The 17,289-nt window shown below is 47.5% G+C and overlaps 7 protein-coding genes across 7 annotated transcripts; 4 read left to right on the forward strand and 3 right to left on the reverse strand.

The window, feature by feature from the left end:
- Positions 1 to 440: 440 nt before the first annotated feature.
- On the reverse strand, positions 441 to 2,940 carry PGRI_060180 (uncharacterized protein; the record flags this gene model as incomplete). Its single annotated transcript, XM_040793732.1, has 9 exons — positions 441 to 575; positions 628 to 996; positions 1,051 to 1,236; positions 1,296 to 1,336; positions 1,384 to 2,268; positions 2,320 to 2,447; positions 2,496 to 2,644; positions 2,705 to 2,784; positions 2,841 to 2,940. The coding sequence occupies 9 exons, from the start codon at positions 2,938 to 2,940 to the stop codon at positions 441 to 443; spliced, it is 2,073 nt and encodes a 690-aa protein (XP_040648587.1).
- A 1,524-nt stretch (positions 2,941 to 4,464) lies between these two features.
- Positions 4,465 to 6,474, forward strand: PGRI_060190 (acyl--CoA ligase; the record flags this gene model as incomplete). Its single annotated transcript, XM_040793733.1, has 6 exons — positions 4,465 to 4,737; positions 4,792 to 5,172; positions 5,231 to 5,497; positions 5,555 to 5,717; positions 5,770 to 6,092; positions 6,148 to 6,474. 6 exons carry the CDS (start codon positions 4,465 to 4,467, stop codon positions 6,472 to 6,474), a joined length of 1,734 nt encoding a protein of 577 aa, XP_040648588.1.
- Positions 6,475 to 6,881: 407 nt separating this feature from the next.
- Positions 6,882 to 9,158, reverse strand: PGRI_060200 (proline-rich domain-containing protein; the record flags this gene model as incomplete). The annotated part of the gene is made up of 5 exons (XM_040793734.1): positions 6,882 to 7,951; positions 8,021 to 8,153; positions 8,212 to 8,278; positions 8,355 to 8,461; positions 8,511 to 9,158. The coding sequence occupies 5 exons, from the start codon at positions 9,156 to 9,158 to the stop codon at positions 6,882 to 6,884; spliced, it is 2,025 nt and encodes a 674-aa protein (XP_040648589.1).
- A 787-nt stretch (positions 9,159 to 9,945) lies between these two features.
- On the forward strand, positions 9,946 to 11,466 carry PGRI_060210 (WD40 repeat domain-containing protein; the record flags this gene model as incomplete). Its single annotated transcript, XM_040793735.1, has 1 exon — positions 9,946 to 11,466. The coding sequence occupies one exon, from the start codon at positions 9,946 to 9,948 to the stop codon at positions 11,464 to 11,466; it is 1,521 nt and encodes a 506-aa protein (XP_040648590.1).
- Positions 11,467 to 11,906: 440 nt separating this feature from the next.
- PGRI_060220 (NADH dehydrogenase [ubiquinone] 1 beta subcomplex subunit 3) lies at positions 11,907 to 12,232 on the reverse strand (the record flags this gene model as incomplete). Its single annotated transcript, XM_040793736.1, has 2 exons — positions 11,907 to 12,078; positions 12,135 to 12,232. 2 exons carry the CDS (start codon positions 12,230 to 12,232, stop codon positions 11,907 to 11,909), a joined length of 270 nt encoding a protein of 89 aa, XP_040648591.1.
- Positions 12,233 to 12,479: 247 nt separating this feature from the next.
- On the forward strand, positions 12,480 to 13,967 carry PGRI_060230 (CCR4-NOT core DEDD family RNase subunit POP2; the record flags this gene model as incomplete). Its single annotated transcript, XM_040793737.1, has 2 exons — positions 12,480 to 12,944; positions 12,996 to 13,967. 2 exons carry the CDS (start codon positions 12,480 to 12,482, stop codon positions 13,965 to 13,967), a joined length of 1,437 nt encoding a protein of 478 aa, XP_040648592.1.
- Positions 13,968 to 15,549: 1,582 nt separating this feature from the next.
- On the forward strand, positions 15,550 to 16,313 carry PGRI_060240 (putative calcium/calmodulin dependent protein kinase; the record flags this gene model as incomplete). Its single annotated transcript, XM_040793738.1, has 3 exons — positions 15,550 to 15,628; positions 15,689 to 15,906; positions 15,951 to 16,313. 3 exons carry the CDS (start codon positions 15,550 to 15,552, stop codon positions 16,311 to 16,313), a joined length of 660 nt encoding a protein of 219 aa, XP_040648593.1.
- Between the last annotated feature and the right edge of the window lie 976 nt (positions 16,314 to 17,289).

Genomic DNA, 17,289 nt, shown 5'->3' on the forward strand with positions numbered 1-17,289 from the left:
TTTTCATCACTGAGTGTAACTTATAAATGCTTGCTCTAGCAGGATCTGTATTATCGAGAGCTAACGTTATGTTCTTATGCGAAAGGCTAAAGCAAAGGTGAATCTGTCTTACACTAAGATTGAGGTTACACATTGGACAAGTCCTCAAAATTGGAAACGCGATATAATTTAAGGTAGCATGCCAATAGCCATCAAATGCCGCGCTGCGGGACTATAACTGATAAAAAAAATCCACAATAAAAAGTATAAGCAGTAGGGTATATAGCAAAAACAGCAAAACATGGCCTGGGCATATTTTAGAGATATTCATAACAAAAATAGAGAAGTTAGCCCGGCAATTAGTACCATGGTAAATATAAATGAGGTCGGGGTACTCGAGTCAAATCAGCAAAGCAGAACGGGACAGATGTTTTTAAATCGTGTCGCTCGGCAAATCGTAATCACTTCCCATCGTAGATCTGATCAGGTGTGAGTGAGAAATGGCCTTTCTCGATCTCTCTCGCATCAACATGGCCGGGCTTAACGTATCTCGCGGTCAAAGCAAAGCGCAACTTGTTCTCAGGCACCACGGAATGCTATAATAGTCAGATCTGATGTTCAATATGGGCAAAGAGAACAAACACAAACCTCGTAGTACTTCTGGAGGTTCTCTCCGTGCATAACAACTAGATCACCATGATGGAGTTCCATCTTGATGGTAATGGGGGCCTCTTTTCCTTTGCGGCCCATCGATAGAGCACGACGAGAGTCATCATACTCGTCTTGCGAGATTTCACCAGCATCGAACTTCTCCTTCAGTGCTCGGCGCTCGCCCTCAAACATGCAATCTTTCAGAACGGGATCATCTTCCAGGAGAGTGCCAATTTGCTTGGGTTCAGCTCTTCGGGTAGAGCCGTTGAAGTACTTATACTTCATACGGACGAACATGGTTGCTTTCGCTCCGAGGGATAGTGTGGCAATACTGGGGCCCAGCGAGGACTCGCCATCATCGTGGAACTGAGAGAAGATATTTTAGCATATGCCATTGCCAATATCACAAGTTTGACATACTCCGATCTTCATTTCCTCGAAATAGCCGAGCGTCAGTAGCTCATTTGGAGGTGAATATTGATCACCAGAAGAGACGACTGCCTTTTCAGTTGCCCATGACAAACGGCCCAGAGCGTGGAGCATGTCATTGGGTGCTTCATCAAAGCCCTTGGAATCAACAGACACAACGTATTTGTAGGGCATACCCTGTTCAATTGGTTAGCTAACATGGACACTAAAATTCCAAGGTAGTGCTCTTCACTCACGTAGTTGACCGCGAAATGTGAGGTTAGTGTACCCGCAACTGCTGCAATGTGAGAAATTATATTTGAGACTTGCATTGGACTCACTTACCTAGACTGGCCTGGAGCCGGAATCGCTTAAGACCAATATCACCACGTTGGAGACTGATGAAAAGGTCATCCGGTCCATTCGCCCGGCTATTGATTGCTTTGTTAGACACAAAGTGGGTAATCGAGCCAACTCCGTCGAGTTTGTAAGTCAGCTTCCGGTAAGGGAAGAAGGCATTGTCGTCAATGTCTGGAATGCTAAACTTCTTGTCAAAAAGGATTGCTCGCTTGATCGGGGCCAGCTCGAAATGGTCGACGACGACCCGGAGCGAAACGGGGTTCATGTTCATGAATTTTTGGAACGGGCAACTATTCGCAGGCTTTTCACCGTTGGTAGTATCATCGTCGCATTTCCAGCCTTGCCAGAACGTTCGTCGGGTACATTTGAAACACATAGGGCACACAATTCCCTTCCATGCGATACGAGATGTGCTGACATCTGCAGCATTCTCATCCAGTGTGGACAGAAGATCAGGAACTAGACTGTAGTGTGGCTGGATTGCTGGATCCGGACGACTGCGAAAGCTCAGAAAATCAGGATTGAAAGTGAGCTCAGCGGGAGGGGAGGCGCTGTTAATCTTCCAGAAGTCGACGCAACCAGGGTCCAGACACATCCAACCATCCTCGTACAAACGAACACTTTCCGTGGAACATTTCTCACACTTGAGTGTCTCGGGCTTTGTTTCAAAATCCCGTTTATCAAGGGGGAGCGGAGGGAGAGAGTCTTTGGCAGCCCACCAGCTCTTTTCCGCGAGGTTCAGTTTCTCAAAGCGAACCTTGACTCCGTGTTTCTTGCCAATCTTTTCAAACCAGACATTGGTAACACGGAACCAGTCCATAATGTTGTACCGATGCGGAAGTTCTCGGTTGAGCATCTTGTTCTTGCTCCCTATGACGGCGATCAGCGGGGTTCTCTTTTATAGAATGTTTGATAAATTACCAATAACAAGACCAACGGCAAGCTTGGACTCTTGGCTGGCGATGATGCTTTGGACGAGTGCATTCTCCGGGTCTTGGTTCTTTTCGAGAGTTAGGTTGCCCCCCGAGTCTTTGGTGCAACATCCACCTCTGATCAAAGTTAGTAAAGACATGTTATTCTGGAGGCGCAATGCTTACATTCTGGTAATGATGATTTCCTCGTCGATATAAGTGCGGGTGCCACCATCGGCATCAACGAGGAAGCCATAGCAGAAACCTTCGGTGTGATACATTGCACCTTGAGTGCAGCGAAACCAAGGAATCGCATCACAAAGTTGTTGACGGCCCTGGCGCAAAATTCAGTATATATACTGTATAGATTATGAGATAAATGTGTAGTTGCATACCTCTGCCCAGGCTGGCGGTGTGCCATAAACTGGCTCAAGAGCTTGATCATTGACCGCAACTTCCAGCTGATTCGATGAGACTGTCCGGTATCAGCATGTGCTATTCCATAGAAAAACATAACAAAGACATTGTCACCTTTGATGATGGCTTGTTCTTTCTTTGTCTTGGAAATGCGGCCTGCTCGCATGGGTCTTTCAACCGCCTGGCGGCGATTGACAGCAGGGCGTGGTGCCATATTCCACAATATGTGGTGCAATCAAGCTAATTTGCTATGAATTAAGTAAGTATCATGTTTAGATATATCACAGAACATATTTACACCATAACAGAACCATATTTGCTGGTGGAGGTCGATAGTCATACTCACAGTATAGAAGACTCAATAGCATCATACGTGGTGAATTGGGGTTTCAATTGCGCTCAATATAATTTCTGAGATAGTACTATACTTCAAGAATTCATTCAATAATGGGTAGGGTTGAAAATTGCTGAATGGAATGAAGTGGGAAAAGATGGGATGAAGTGAAAGCTGAGAGGATGGGGTGAGAGCCCAAGATATATTTTGCCAGAGCGGCGTCGAGGTCGGGGCGAAGGCGGCAGTAAACCTTTGACATCAACATTATAGTATGAACTACTCTCAAGGGTTTTCATTGCTTAGTATGTATGAACTTCAATTTACGAGTAATGGTATTATGTTTTGGTATGAGCTAGACACCGAGAACCTCCCAAGGTGTGTAGCGCAGTGAGAGCAACTAACCCACGTAGCCTACTTTGATACTATACATCCCATTGAGCTTATACGGGGTAGGATATACTCGAGACATGATATTCTCGGTTATTGGTGGCTTGTATTTGAACTCGACTGAAATAGGGAAACGGTAGGCTAAATGATGGATCATATATGATGAGATGTAGGTAGTTTACTATGATATGCATTCCATAACCTTAATGTAGCCGCATGTTCCATATACAAGTAAAGATATACCTAGGTAGTCGATTAATCTATGGCTGTTTGATCTCATAGCACAGGATTATCTTCGAAATCCACAACCGACGACCATTCAAGATGTCCTTTTTATTGTAGTATTAATATAACCTAGGCATAGTAAGTTCCCAGATCTAACAAGCAATGTAGATAATAACAAAGAAAAAAAGGCGTTTACAACATATAAGTAGGTATTTCGGCACAGTCCAAAAGGAGTAAGCCGGGCGAATGGGGACTTAATGATCTGCACGCCAAGCCCACTTTAAATCTTGTCATTCTGCGTTTGAAGTTGAGGAGATGGATTTTCTTTATTTTTGGATTTCGTGATTTCGTTTTTTTTTCTCAATTTCCCGATGTTTCTGTATGTTTCTTTTCATGAACCTGATCAGATTATGTACTACACCGTAGTGTAGGACAATAGAAGTTAAACCCAGGAGATTGTCATAGATACCCTCGGATATTAAGAGACCGAGGCATTTCTGGTCTTGGCATAAGCTCCCAACTGTATAAGCTGAACAAGGATATCCACTAAGACGCTAATTTAGGCCACCGGCTATCCATTTTCGGTTAAAAGCATGAAGTTGGACCGTATAATCTTCCCAAGGTCGCAATCTTTACCGATTTCCCCGCATCCATAAATCTCCCCTCAGCTGCCTTATTTACATACCAGTGCTTTGGGAACTCCTTTACGCTTTGTTAACTGCACTTTTAACAAGCCGCCTTATTTTCTTATTATTCTGGAGACATCTACCGATCGCGTGATAATTTGGAAAAATGGTGTTCTTACCTGCAAAAGACTCCGGCCAATTGACTCCAATTCCCGATATCCCTATCAGCGAGTTTATGCTCAATGAGAAATATGGCCGAGTACCGCACGCCAGCTCCAGAGATCCATACACATGCGGCCTCACTGGGAAAACATACTCGTCGCAAGAGGTAGCCAGCCGTGTTGACTCCCTGGCTCGTAGTCTTTCAAAGGAATTTGATTGGGCGCCGAACGAAGGAACGGAATGGGATAAGGCACTGGCTGTGTTTGCATTGAACACTGTAGGTGAATTTCTATCTTAAGAATAGCAAGGAGCTTATTCTTTCGTTTTTTAGATCGATTCCTTGCCCCTATTCTGGGCCGTGCATAGACTAGGCGGTGTTCTCAGCCCCGCCAACGCATCATACTCCGCCGCGGAATTGACACATCAGCTGCTTGATTCCAAGGCCAAGGCCCTCGTCACCTGCGCCCCTCTCCTATCGATCTCACTGGAAGCTGCAGCCAAAGCCGGTCTCCCTAAGAGCAGAATCTACCTACTTGATGTACCCGAGGAGCTTCTTGGGGGCGCCAAGCCTCCAACAGAATACAAGACCGTTGCCCAACTCATCGAGACGGGCAAGTCTCTACCGCCAGTGGATGAATTGAGATGGAGCGCGGGCGAGGCAGCCCGACGAACAGCATTTTTATGCTACTCGAGTGGAACATCTGGAATGCCGGTAAGCAGCGTCACAACAATCTGTAGAACACTTCGGCTAATAATGTGTTGGAAAACAGAAAGGAGTGATGATCTCACACCGCAACGTGATCGCTAATACCCTCCAAATCAAGGCATTTGAGAAGAGCTATCGTGATGGCCGGGGCACAAAGCCCGCTATTACAGAAGTTGCTCTTGGTCTCCTTCCGCAGAGTCACATCTATGCTCTTGTGGTCATTGGCCATGCTGGCTCATACCGAGGCGATCAAACAATCGTTCTTCCCAGGTTCGAATTGACATCCTACCTGAACGCTATTCAACAGTTCAAGATCTCCGCACTCTTCCTGGTGAGCATTTCTTTGTTGATGGGAATATGACATCGGATGCTGACCATAACCGCTTAGGTACCTCCGATCATCATCCATATGCTGAGCACTCAAGACGTGTGTTCCAAGTATGACCTGAGCTCCGTGCATAGTATTTTCACAGGAGCAGCACCCCTGGGCATGGAGACAGCAGCTGATTTCCTCAAATTCTACCCGAACGTTTTGATCCGCCAAGGATACGGTATGTGGTTACTTTTTCTTCTGATAGACACATAGCTAACATTTTCCGATAGGCCTGACTGAGACATCCACCGTCGTAAGCTCGACGCCCCACGAAGATGTCTGGCTCGGCTCATCCGGCGCCTTGCTCCCTGGATTCGAGGCACGCATTATGACGCCCGAAGGCAAGGAAATCACGACATACGATACACCGGGCGAGTTGGTAGTCCGAGGCCCCAGTGTCGTCCTGGGATATCTGAACAACGAAAAAGCCACCAAGGAGACATTTGTGGATGGATGGATGCTTACGGGCGATGAGGCTGTCGTTCGCGTAAGCCCGAACGGCGTCGAGCATGTGTTTATTGTCGACCGGATTAAGGAGTTGATCAAGGTCAAGGTTCGTAATGCAGTCGATTGATGGAAATATTCACAGTCTAACACGTCACTCCTAGGGTCTGCAAGTCGCACCTGCCGAACTGGAAGCCCACCTCCTTGCCCACCCCGATGTTTCGGACTGTGCTGTTATTGCCATTCCGGATGATCGTGCAGGAGAAGTTCCCAAGGCCATTGTAGTGAAATCCCCCACGGCAGGGTCGGACGAATCAACCTTGCAAGCTCTCGTGAAGCATGTCGAAGACCACAAGGCTCGTCATAAGTGGTTGAAGGGAGGTATCAGATTTGTGGATGTAATTCCCAAGAGTCCAAGTGGTAAGATCCTTCGCCGATTGCTCCGTGATCAAGAGAAGGAGGCACGAAGAAAGGCAGGTAGCAAGATCTAAAAATGTTTGGGATAGCTTCGATTAGAACTTAGCCATTTGGATCAAACCTTGGACCATTTTTGTGTGATCAGGAGAGCTCGTAGATCCACCGGTAGATAATCCAAATTTTACCATATAATAGCTTGTTTAGTACTTATTTAAATATCATATTGATATGTAATTTCAAGATGAAGATGGATGTGTCGAAACACTGGCTCATGAAGCCCTTAAGAAATTCAATTGCTTCGTCACTTATTAACCGAAATGTTGAGATGTTCAGCTGCCACATGAGGCACAGACACTGCGAAGGAGAGACGTCGGTGGATTGTGCGCTCGAAGGGAACAGGCTGTGGGTATCATCGAAGTACACAGATCCCAATGAATAATACATTATTTCAAAGAATATACATATGCAAGTAAGAAAGGTTTCAAGCCACTTCGCTATCGCTGGTACCTTGACGGGTCCCTTGGGGTGCTTCCTGGGGCATTCCCTGGGGCACTTCTTGAGGCACGTCTTGAGGCGGTCCCTGAGGCGGTCCCTGAGGTAGCCCTTGGGGTGCTCCCTGGGGTACTCCTTGTGGTACTCCTTGAGGCACCCCCTGATGTATTCCCTGTGGTATTCCCTGGGGTACTCCTTGAGGTATTCCTTGAGGAATTGTCAGCTTTCTTATGATTCCATCAACTGCAGATGCAAGGCCGCGGCAAAGCCCAGCCCAGGACTTGCGCTTTGAGAAGATCTGGGACACCTCAGTGGCTAGACGTAAAGAGCTTTCCCTGCCGGTCAGACTACCAACACCAACCAGATTGAGCCGGGTATTTGGGCCTTCAGCGATCCAAATGTGAATTTCCCTGGTGGTTAACAATCGGACCTCAGTGGTTGAAGCCTCGGGGTTTTCCATTTCAGGAGCAACCACGAGGGTGTCGAATGCCCATATGTAGAAGAAAGAGATGAGGAAAAAGAGAGGATCATGACATGCAAATTTCTCCTTCAATTTCAATGTGCTGTAAACACATACAGCATGCCATAGGCATTTCCTGGCACTAGATGCATCATTCTCCATCCAATGCTTCAGGTTATTTGCTGATATATGGATAGCAGCGTCATTGCCTTGCCACCCTGAGAATGACTCGAGCATATGAAGTGATACTAGCCGAAGTAGGGATAGTGCGTGATGAATCACATCTCGAGCAGCAATATAGTCGGGTTTGGCTGAGATGGGAATGGCGGCAAATACTTCGTCCATCGACTGAAACATCATCCCGCGCAGAGCTGAAGGGTTTGATGTAATATTGGCCCATTGTTCCTGGACTGGCAGGCTAGGGTTTTGAGAGCTTAGGCTGGATTTCCAGATGGAAGAATATGACATTTTGTCAAGGAACAGTCTCTCTTCGGTGTAAAGAGAGAGCATGTAGAGACTTCGGCGATAAGCATCCATCCCCGCCATTATTTCACTGGCTTTTCTGACATCAAGTTGAGTAGATGGAGATTGTAGTTGATCTAAAAGTTATGGTTAATCCTGGAGATATCTGGGCGATAACAAATAAAATTAGCTCACTTTGATCAGACTGGTATACAAGGACGAAATTGTCAGCACTCCTCCGACACCATAACGATTGGCGACAGGGGAACTCCTGGGGGAGATCATGCTGCCAAAATATTGGCTGACGATCAAATAAAATGAGGTGAAGACATTCGAGTTCTGATAAAAGATTAGTCACGCCCATATGGCTCTCATAGTTGTCGCAGGGGGCACATACGAAAGATACAATGAAGTAAACGTATACGAGATTCTCTTGCCAGCCAGGCTTTCCACTGTCGTGGAGCCTGTGACATTAATGTATTCATGTATTGATCGGCCTTCAAGACACGAGCCGATGTCACCAGTACGCTTCGCTCATACTGCAGCTTCAACTGCGCCTTGTGCGACCCGTCAAACATCAGGCAGATATGGCTAAGAAATACGCTTTGTCCATAGGATAAAGTTGTTGATTCGGGTGATTGAGGTCGCTAATTTGATTAATATGGGGTACGGATATTCACCAGCAGATGAACTTACGTTTTGTGTTATTGCATAAGAAAGCATCTCCCCGAAAGCTGCTGAGAACAGATTGGCATTGCTGAAAGCGCTATATTGACTCCCAACAGTGACCACTGCTAGAAGTACCATCCAGGAGGTTCTGTCATGCCCGAATTCTAGTGCGTATGGGTGAACAACCGGGTACTGATGGTCAAAGTGTTCAAAATACAAGTGGACAAAGTCTTGGATGACCCTCCACCATGGAAAGTTCGCATCTTCTGTTTCTCCAAGGCCCACAAGATATGATTTAAGTGACATATATATTGAGGCGTTTATTATCACGTTGTAGCAGGATTCAGGCAATAAGAGGCGGGCATCTGCCCGCCGCAATTTGGGGAGTGACAGTTTCAATGGGCGGGCTGGCCTAAAATAGTCGACTGCAGCGGCAGGAGCAGCAATAAAAGCAGGAGTAGTCGGGGGAGCAGGGATAGCAGGGCCACGAGCACCTGAAGTTGAGGCATGCAGAGGAGGAGCACGCGCACGTGTGGTATTAGCAGCTGGTCTTGCTTGAGATGCTGGACCGTTCTCATTTTCCGAGTCATCTGTCATTTCCATAACGTCATGCGAGGCATTAATCATATCCTCTGTATTCAGGTTTGGATCCAATGAGAAGGGTGATGTACGCATGTTTGATGAGATGGAATTCGGATCTCGGATATTTTGAGAAGACAGAGGAGTTATTTTGTCCGAGGGCTCTATTGTTATCCTTGCTCCGTCATGGTGTTTTCTCAAATGAGCCGCGAGCCTATGTCTTTGTGTGCGGATCAGAATTGGAACAATTCATGAATAGCAAGTGTTTATAACGTGAACACTACATACCTCCGAGTATAGGACTTTGGACAAAAGCGGCATTTGTGCTGTTTCGATCCTGAATGTCCCCGGTCATGGCATTGCTGTGTCAGTGCTGTGCCACACTGGTCACATGTAAGATGGAGTTCAGGGCGAGTATGAGTTAGAATATGGCGCTTGAGATGGTGTTTACGCCCGAATACCTTGCCGCATTGCTCGCAAGTGAGAGACTCCTGCCAGGTGTCCATGGCTTTTTAAAGCACCTAGGTGAATGCAAAAAACCAATGCAATCTGCAATTAGACAGTCTACAATCAGGACTGTGGCCATATATTATTATTCATAGGAAATCCTGTAAATTTAGCTAACGCCTACAATTTCGCGTCGCGCTGATGCAAAAGCGGTCACGGAGGCGGTAGGACGCAGAGCATAATCTGCCGCGGGGGTGGTGGATTTCTAAGCGGGGAGGTAAGAAAAAAGATCGAGGGCATTTCAAATTACCTTAACAACCTGCTTCTTGTTTCGATATTGTTTCGGAACAGTTAGTAACAAGAGTGACTGTTCATCAATCACTCATAACACATATACTTTCATCCTCCACATACCCACGCATTGAAAAAATAAAAAATGTCGTCAAACGACCCGAATCACGAGAATGAAGAGGACTATATGCAGGCCGACGATGCCGAAGAGATCTATGAGCGTGATGAGGATCATCATATGTCAGATGGAGATGAGTATGATGACGAGAACATGACCATCGAAGATGAGATCACCTTCCAAAACGACTCAGTGGCACACTTCGACTCGCACTCAGACTCCGTATTCTGTGTTGCCCAGCACCCGGTATACAACAACATTGTAATGACCGGTTCTGGCGATGACACAGCCTACATCTTTGATTCGACCCCGGCACCGCGTCCCGTGCTTCCATCAAGCTATGAATCAAACCCTCAGCCAAGGGAGCGCGAGTCTCTCTCGCCTCTGGCCAAGCTCGACGGGCACACTGATACTGTGAATGCCGTGGTTTTCACTGAGCCAGCTGGAGAGTATGCCGTTACGGCGGGTCTGGATGGCAAGCTGCGAGCTTACCGGGATACCACACCCCAGAAGACCGGACTCGCATGGGAGTTCTTCGGCGAGGTGCAGGAAGTGGAAGAGATTAATTGGATGGCTGTGTGTCCCTACCAGCAAGGCAACGAAGCGACACAGAATGTTATTGCTATCGGTTCCAATGATGGCAGCGCGTGGGTCTTCCGTATCGATCATACCGACCCTGGGCAGCCTATCTCCATCATTCAGACCTTCTTCTCGCACACCGAATCATGCACGGCAGGCGCGTGGACACCTGATGGAAATCTGTTGGCCACTGTTTCTGAGGACAGCAGCTTCTTTGTTTACGACGTATTTGGAGCTGCTGCCGCCGCCGGCATTGAGTACTCCCCGGGTACTAATGCCATCCTTGGATTGAATGGAGAGGATCAGCGCTTTGCCGTTGAGGGTGGTCTTTACACTATTGCCATTTCTCCTAGCGGTGGTATCGCTGCAGTGGGTGGTGCTGAGGGCAACATTAGAGTTGTCGGTCTCCCCCGGATCGCAGCAGGTGCCCCTGCAACCAAGGGTAAGGCCAAAAGCGCAGCCACCCAATCCGGTTCCACCGCTGCAGGCACTATTATGGCCGCATTGCAGACTCAAACGGACAACATTGAGTCCCTCTCGTTCTCCCAGGCCCCATTCACCCTTCTTGCGGCTGGATCTGTGGATGGCTCGATCGTGATGTACGATGCGGCTCATCGATTTGCGGTCCGTCGGCACATTAGAGATGCCCATGAGGGAAGCGCTGTTGTCAAGGTTGAGTTCCTGCCTAGCAACAAGCAGCTCGGTGCAACTGCCCCCGCAGCCAACCAGAACCGCTCTTGGATGCTCACGTCTGTCGGCCTGGATGGCGTGGTCCGACGTTGGGACGCACGCGGTGGAACCGCCGCGGCTTCTCAGGGACTGATGCAGGAGTGGAAGGGACACATGGGTGCTACGGAAAATGAAGAGGGCGAGCAAGCTGGTGGCATCATGGGCTTCGTGCAAGGCCTGGATGGAAAGCGCATTGTCACTGCCGGTGATGATGGTATTTCGCTCGTATTTGAGGAGTAATTAGCACAACAAAAGTTGGAGGTCCCAAACATGCATAGTGGGGGTTCATGTCGATAATGATATTACGTGTTTATAGAAGCTCAAAGCCAAACCAACATTGATAACAAGCTCATAATATACAATGGCAGAACCAGTGTAGAGTCGACGATCGAACAATAAAGAAAATCTGGTTGTGGTAGCGGAACAAAAGCTATGTACATTCGACAAATCAAACCCAAAGCGCCCTGGAAGCTATGCTCCCTATGAGCCATGAGAAGCTGCATCTCCGCCCTGACACGACAAAAGCTACCGGACTCGGTAAAGCTGTAGGCGCTATATCCAAATCCCGGCTGTGGTTCTTGCGGAGGCGAGACGACTCTTTCTGTCGCCTAGGGTATACGTCCTCCGCTCGATGTTCCATCGGTCGGCGGCATTCTCAATTGATCTCCAGAGACAACCTTTTAGTGGTGACCGTCACCATGGTGGGCGTCGCCGTGGTGGTGATCATCCTTCATGAAGAAGTGCTCGTATGTGCAGTAGCCAGCGAAAGCGACAGTCGCGATTCCGAAGCCCGGGAAGAGACCCTTGAAACGGTTGAATCTGCTGAAGGGGCCGGTGTAGCGCCAGGTCTCACTATAAATTATTAGTGCCTACCACAATTGGCTTAACATCGGCATCCCTTGACGTACTTGCGAGCCCATGGATCCCGCTTGGCCCAGACGGAAGATGGGGAGGCCGCGGCCTTGAACTGGGCGAGGTCGAACCCAGTGGGGTTGTGAGCGGGCATTGTGGGAGTTATCGGGAAGTAAATATTACTGAGAGACGGAAATAAAGAGAAACAAGATGTAAAGGGCTGTAACTTGGTCCCTTAGTCCGCAATCAACCGCAAAGTGACACTGTGAGGAGCCGAAGATGAGGAAAAGAGGTGTGCTTGGCAATTACCCGCGCTAGCCGAATACGGTAGACCAAGTAGCTCTCCCGCCTTCGAGGGACGAAACTGTCACTTCATCCATGCGCATCCTCGCAACAACAAAATGCCACCTCCAATTGGCAGATATGGGCCATCTGGCCTAAATGCTCCATACAACATACAACAAGCTCACCTTCAATCCCAACACCCCGCACACGCACAATCTGGAAATACGCTACCTCCCCCTTCGCTTGGTCATCCTGGCTTCGCGGGCAATCCGAACACCAACATCAACCCCTTTACACTATCCGGCGGAATCACAAATGGTATGGCGGTAGGCGGATTTCCGGGAGCCGGTGCAGGTGATGGTGGTGGCACTGGTCTGGCCAGTCATGCGGCACAGATGGGATTCGCGCGCGGTGCGCAAATGCAACAGCAACAACTACACCAGGGTCATGACGGTCGGTTAGCACTCGAAGCAAAGGGCGGTGCTGTGAAGTCAAGAATTAGAGACGTGTGGAAGCATAACCTCGCCCATGAGATGGCCGTGCTGAGGCAGCTGGTCGACAAGTACCCTTACATTAGCATGGTACGAACCAACGATGTCTCCTTTGAGTGACGTTTACTGACTATCATCTAGGATACCGAGTTCCCTGGTATTGTTGCTCGGCCGATTGGGTCATTTTCGAACAAAGCAGATTACCATTATCAGACCCTCCGTTGCAATGTTGATCTTCTGAAGATGATACAACTAGGTATCACTTTATTCAATGACGAAGGAGAGGTCCCACCGGCCTCGGGCACTGATGCGAATGGGCAAGCGTATGGGGTGCCCGCTCCCTGCACATGGCAGTTCAACTTCCGATTTTCGCTCGAAGGGGATATGTATGCCCAGGAGTCAACAGCCATGCTCGCCAAATCTGGAATCGATTTTGCCATGCACGAAAAGAATGGTATTGATCCTTTCGAGTTCGGTGCTCTTTTGATTAGCTCTGGATTGGTGCTACTGGATGACGTCCACTGGGTTTCTTTCCACTCCGGGTACGACTTTGGCTACTTGATGAAGATCATGCTCTGTTCCCAGCTTCCAGAAAACGAAGAGGAATTCCACAAGCTTCTTACCATCTTTTTCCCGTCACTTTACGACATTAAGTACCTCATGAAGCACGCCGGTCGCAACCAAGCTGTCAACGGTTCTCCTCTCACCCAGGCCGCAGCACAGATTCTGACCAACCTAGGCCAAAAGTCTGGTTTACAAGACATTGCGGATGAACTTGGCGTCAAGCGCGTTGGAATCGCCCACCAGGCTGGCTCGGATTCCCTAGTGACCGGTGAGATCTACTGGAAGACGCGCCAGCTCATTTTCGGGGGGTCAATTGATGACAGCAAATATTCTGGCCAAATTTGGGGCCTCAACGGACAAATGCCTGCCGTAGCCTACAATATGGCCCAACAAACGCCGAACCTCAATGGTGCCACCATGTACTCGGCTAACACTCCCAGCACTCCCAATACTGGGTCTCACGGAGCTGGCGCCCAAACACCTCAGCAGCAAGGAGCTGGCTACAACAATGCCCCTACTCCCGGAGCCTATCAAATGGGCCGGGTATGAGGCACAGTCCCTAAAGTATCTGGGGTTGATATGATATGATGTATGTACATAGACACGAAAACATCGTGTGCTTTTCCTTCGATATTCGGCATTGTCTTCACGCCTGTGGCTTTGCGTAGGCTTTGTTGCCTGTGCTGGGTTCTTGCGTCTGGACGACGGTGTTGGGCAGGAAGGTGCCTGGCGTTTGATATGGTAGGTTTTGAATCCATTTACGAGGCGTTAATAGGCTCTATTATGGCCTTGTGCCTTTCGTTCTTGTGATCTACGTCGCTTTTTCTTTCTATTTTTCTTGTAGCTAGATGGACTTGTCTATGTCCTATGTATAGGAATTCTGGCTTCTGTTCGCTAAAATTGTCTTGGTTTGTAGATTCATAAGCTGGGCTTGTCTCGGTGTATTTCATGTCATCTTATGGGATCTACTCGATATGTCTAGGGATCCTCTCGGATGACCAGGTCCCTGCAGACCGCCATTGAGGCATAAGCTCGGATTCCCAATTGAGGTTTCTCATGCGCCAATTCTGATTTTACCCCGCGATGTAACAAGCGACATGAATCTATTATCAAACTGGTGTAATTAGTATATCATAGCAAATAAAAACAACCCTACAAGCCCTAGCTGGTGTCTTCTGATCTCCGCTTCCCAATGTTTTTGTTTAGCCTTGCTCTGATCAGACTAAGAAAAACAGCTATGACGGGGAGATTCAAAACTACTGTTGAACAGAACAGACTGTGTCACGTTAAACAATATACGTTGACCAGTGTAGGATCCTCTTTACACCTGGTATCTTGGCTTTTTCATTACTCTACACGTAGATGTATGTTCTTCTATTTGTTGAAAAGTTCCATTTTACACCGTTCAATTGATTGCTTGCCTAGTTCAACCTCACAATTTTTCGTAGAATCAACATTGAAGTACATTACATTTTGCTACACTACATTGCATTACACTAAATACTCATCTCAAATATGTTAGATCACCTGCTTATATATCTATCTACATTCTAGACAATCTATTCTATACTCGTAAAGAACAAAGAATGCTAGGTCTATCCGATCCGGAAAAAGCAAAGCTACTCCCTCAGCAGGGTCTGAGATGTTGTCGAGACTCTCCACAACACGATCATAGACTCTGTGTAATGCAATTCAATGTAATTAATATACGCGCAGATCACGCCAGCGTAGCCACCATCATCGGGATCCTCTCAGTATGTTTCTTGGAAGTTCGGTCATTTGGGTGTTGGGGGATTTACCTAGCTAGCCCTGGAGAGCGCTGGACTGGAGGTCAGGGGGTGTTAGTCAGTCTTCAAAAAGCCCAGCCCCTTCAATCCTTCATCAATCCCATATGTGATAGGCATAGGCCTCGCCTTAGGATTTCTGGAGGGATTTCAAGTACCATAATTGTCATGTTCCAAAGAACGCTAACTAGAATGGCTCATGCGTCGAATGAATACGTTGGCGCCACCGGATCTCTTTATCGATTCAAAAGGATTATCCAGGAAAGACCATATATTGGCCGCGTATGGTTGGCAACGTCTGACTCTCTACACTCCTTGCTGCAAATCGTCGCAGGCGAGGTATCTCAATGCGAGCTCGGAAACAGATTCTTAAATCAACCGTGCTGGGTATCGCTGAACTACATGAACAGCAAATTGTCCATCTTGGTAATACATAAGCGACTTGGTACACCGATCGATTAAGCTGCAGATACTAACTTGACTCAGATATAAAGCCGGATAATGTCATGGTTAACTGCCAATGTGGCGACGAAGAGACAATCGTCGAAAATGCACAGCTAACTGACCTTGAAAACGCCGCATATCTCCCTAAAGGTAGATGCATCAAAGGCATGCTTGCTGGTAACGACAACTGGCGCAGTCCAGAAGCACACTTTAGGGGCGAGCTCAATAAGCCAACCGACATGTTCGCCTTTGGAACGGTCGTGAGTGTGCCTATTCTTCTTCAATCCAAATCTAACCATACCAGTGTATATATGCGTTCCTCGGGCGTGTTATCTTTGGCCCCGACAATGATTTCCAGCTACATCAAGCGCAGGGTGCATTGCCTGCTTTCATACGCCTACAGCGCCAGGTCTCATACTTTGGCGACCAGCAAGGGATCAGTGGTCTATTAAGACATATCAGTGGCAACGAAACTAACTGCCACGTCTTGAACATGCTATGGGATGGGAGGACAGACGAAAATATACCTTACAAGCCTTTTACCGAGTGGCCAGACGTCATTGACATGGCTTTCAAGGATCTTATAGGAAGACTCATGAACTTAGATCCGGCGAAACGACTTACTGCCCGCGAAGTATTGGAACACCTATGGTTTGCAGATGTCTGAGACTATTCAGAACGCATGCACACATGGACGCTTCAATCGCTTGGTCATATGTTACAACACGAAATACGCATGAATTGCACATGAAGGTTTGTCTCGCGATGAGATAGTCTTTCCGCATTGCGTTGGCGTAAGACTCAGAATTACAGCGAGAAACAGGTGGCTGCTGAAATCCTGGATCTCCTGATACGTACGACGGGCTCGGGATCGGCGCCATACGGTTACAGATATCGTGGAGGTCTTGGTTGCCTCCTCATCATCACCCCATACTAGCCAAAGGCGACGATTTTTTATAACACCCCGATCACCTTTGGTCAATCCTTTACTCCTCAGTTGCTGAACCTTGGCGTTGACGTTATTGACTGTGCTTTCTAAAACTTTCTGACTCTCCACGTCGAGAGTCGCAGTGCCCTCTATATCTGAGGTAAGATAGAAAAGGATAGCGTAAAAAGTCGCTGAACAAAGTGCAATGTATTACAATGTATTGTAGTGAAATGTAGTGAAGTGTAATGTAACTAGACCTGTGGACGTGGGTTGTGCTGATATTTTGCGAGTGGTATATAGGTAAACATCACCCCGCAATTTGTTTGACACGGGCCACTTTGTATATCATAGAGCTACATTGCATTTCATTACGTTACTATGTTGGGATAGTTCCCATTTTCCAACTTATATTCGTAGGTAGCATCTTTACATATCGTATGGACTATCCGATCCTTAAGCTTTTCACAAAAGTTATAGACACTCGCTTGCAAGGGTCCGCCAACCATATATACTTGTACCTTTTATTAGGCGGATAGCGAGCGGGTTGATTGTTCATTGTGTGAGCCCTCGGCCATAACAGAAATTATACCTGTCCTCTTCCTTTTACCCTCATTGGTGATCTCTTGTTCAATGACGGAGGTGACTGATGTTCAATGATAGAACGGTTGTACGCAATTTACCACATAATACTTCCTTGCTATCTTCTGCTGTAGTG

This window comes from Penicillium griseofulvum, assembly GCF_001561935.1.
Source record: "Penicillium griseofulvum strain PG3 chromosome Unknown contig_95, whole genome shotgun sequence".
Lineage (NCBI taxonomy): Eukaryota > Fungi > Ascomycota > Eurotiomycetes > Eurotiales > Aspergillaceae > Penicillium > Penicillium griseofulvum.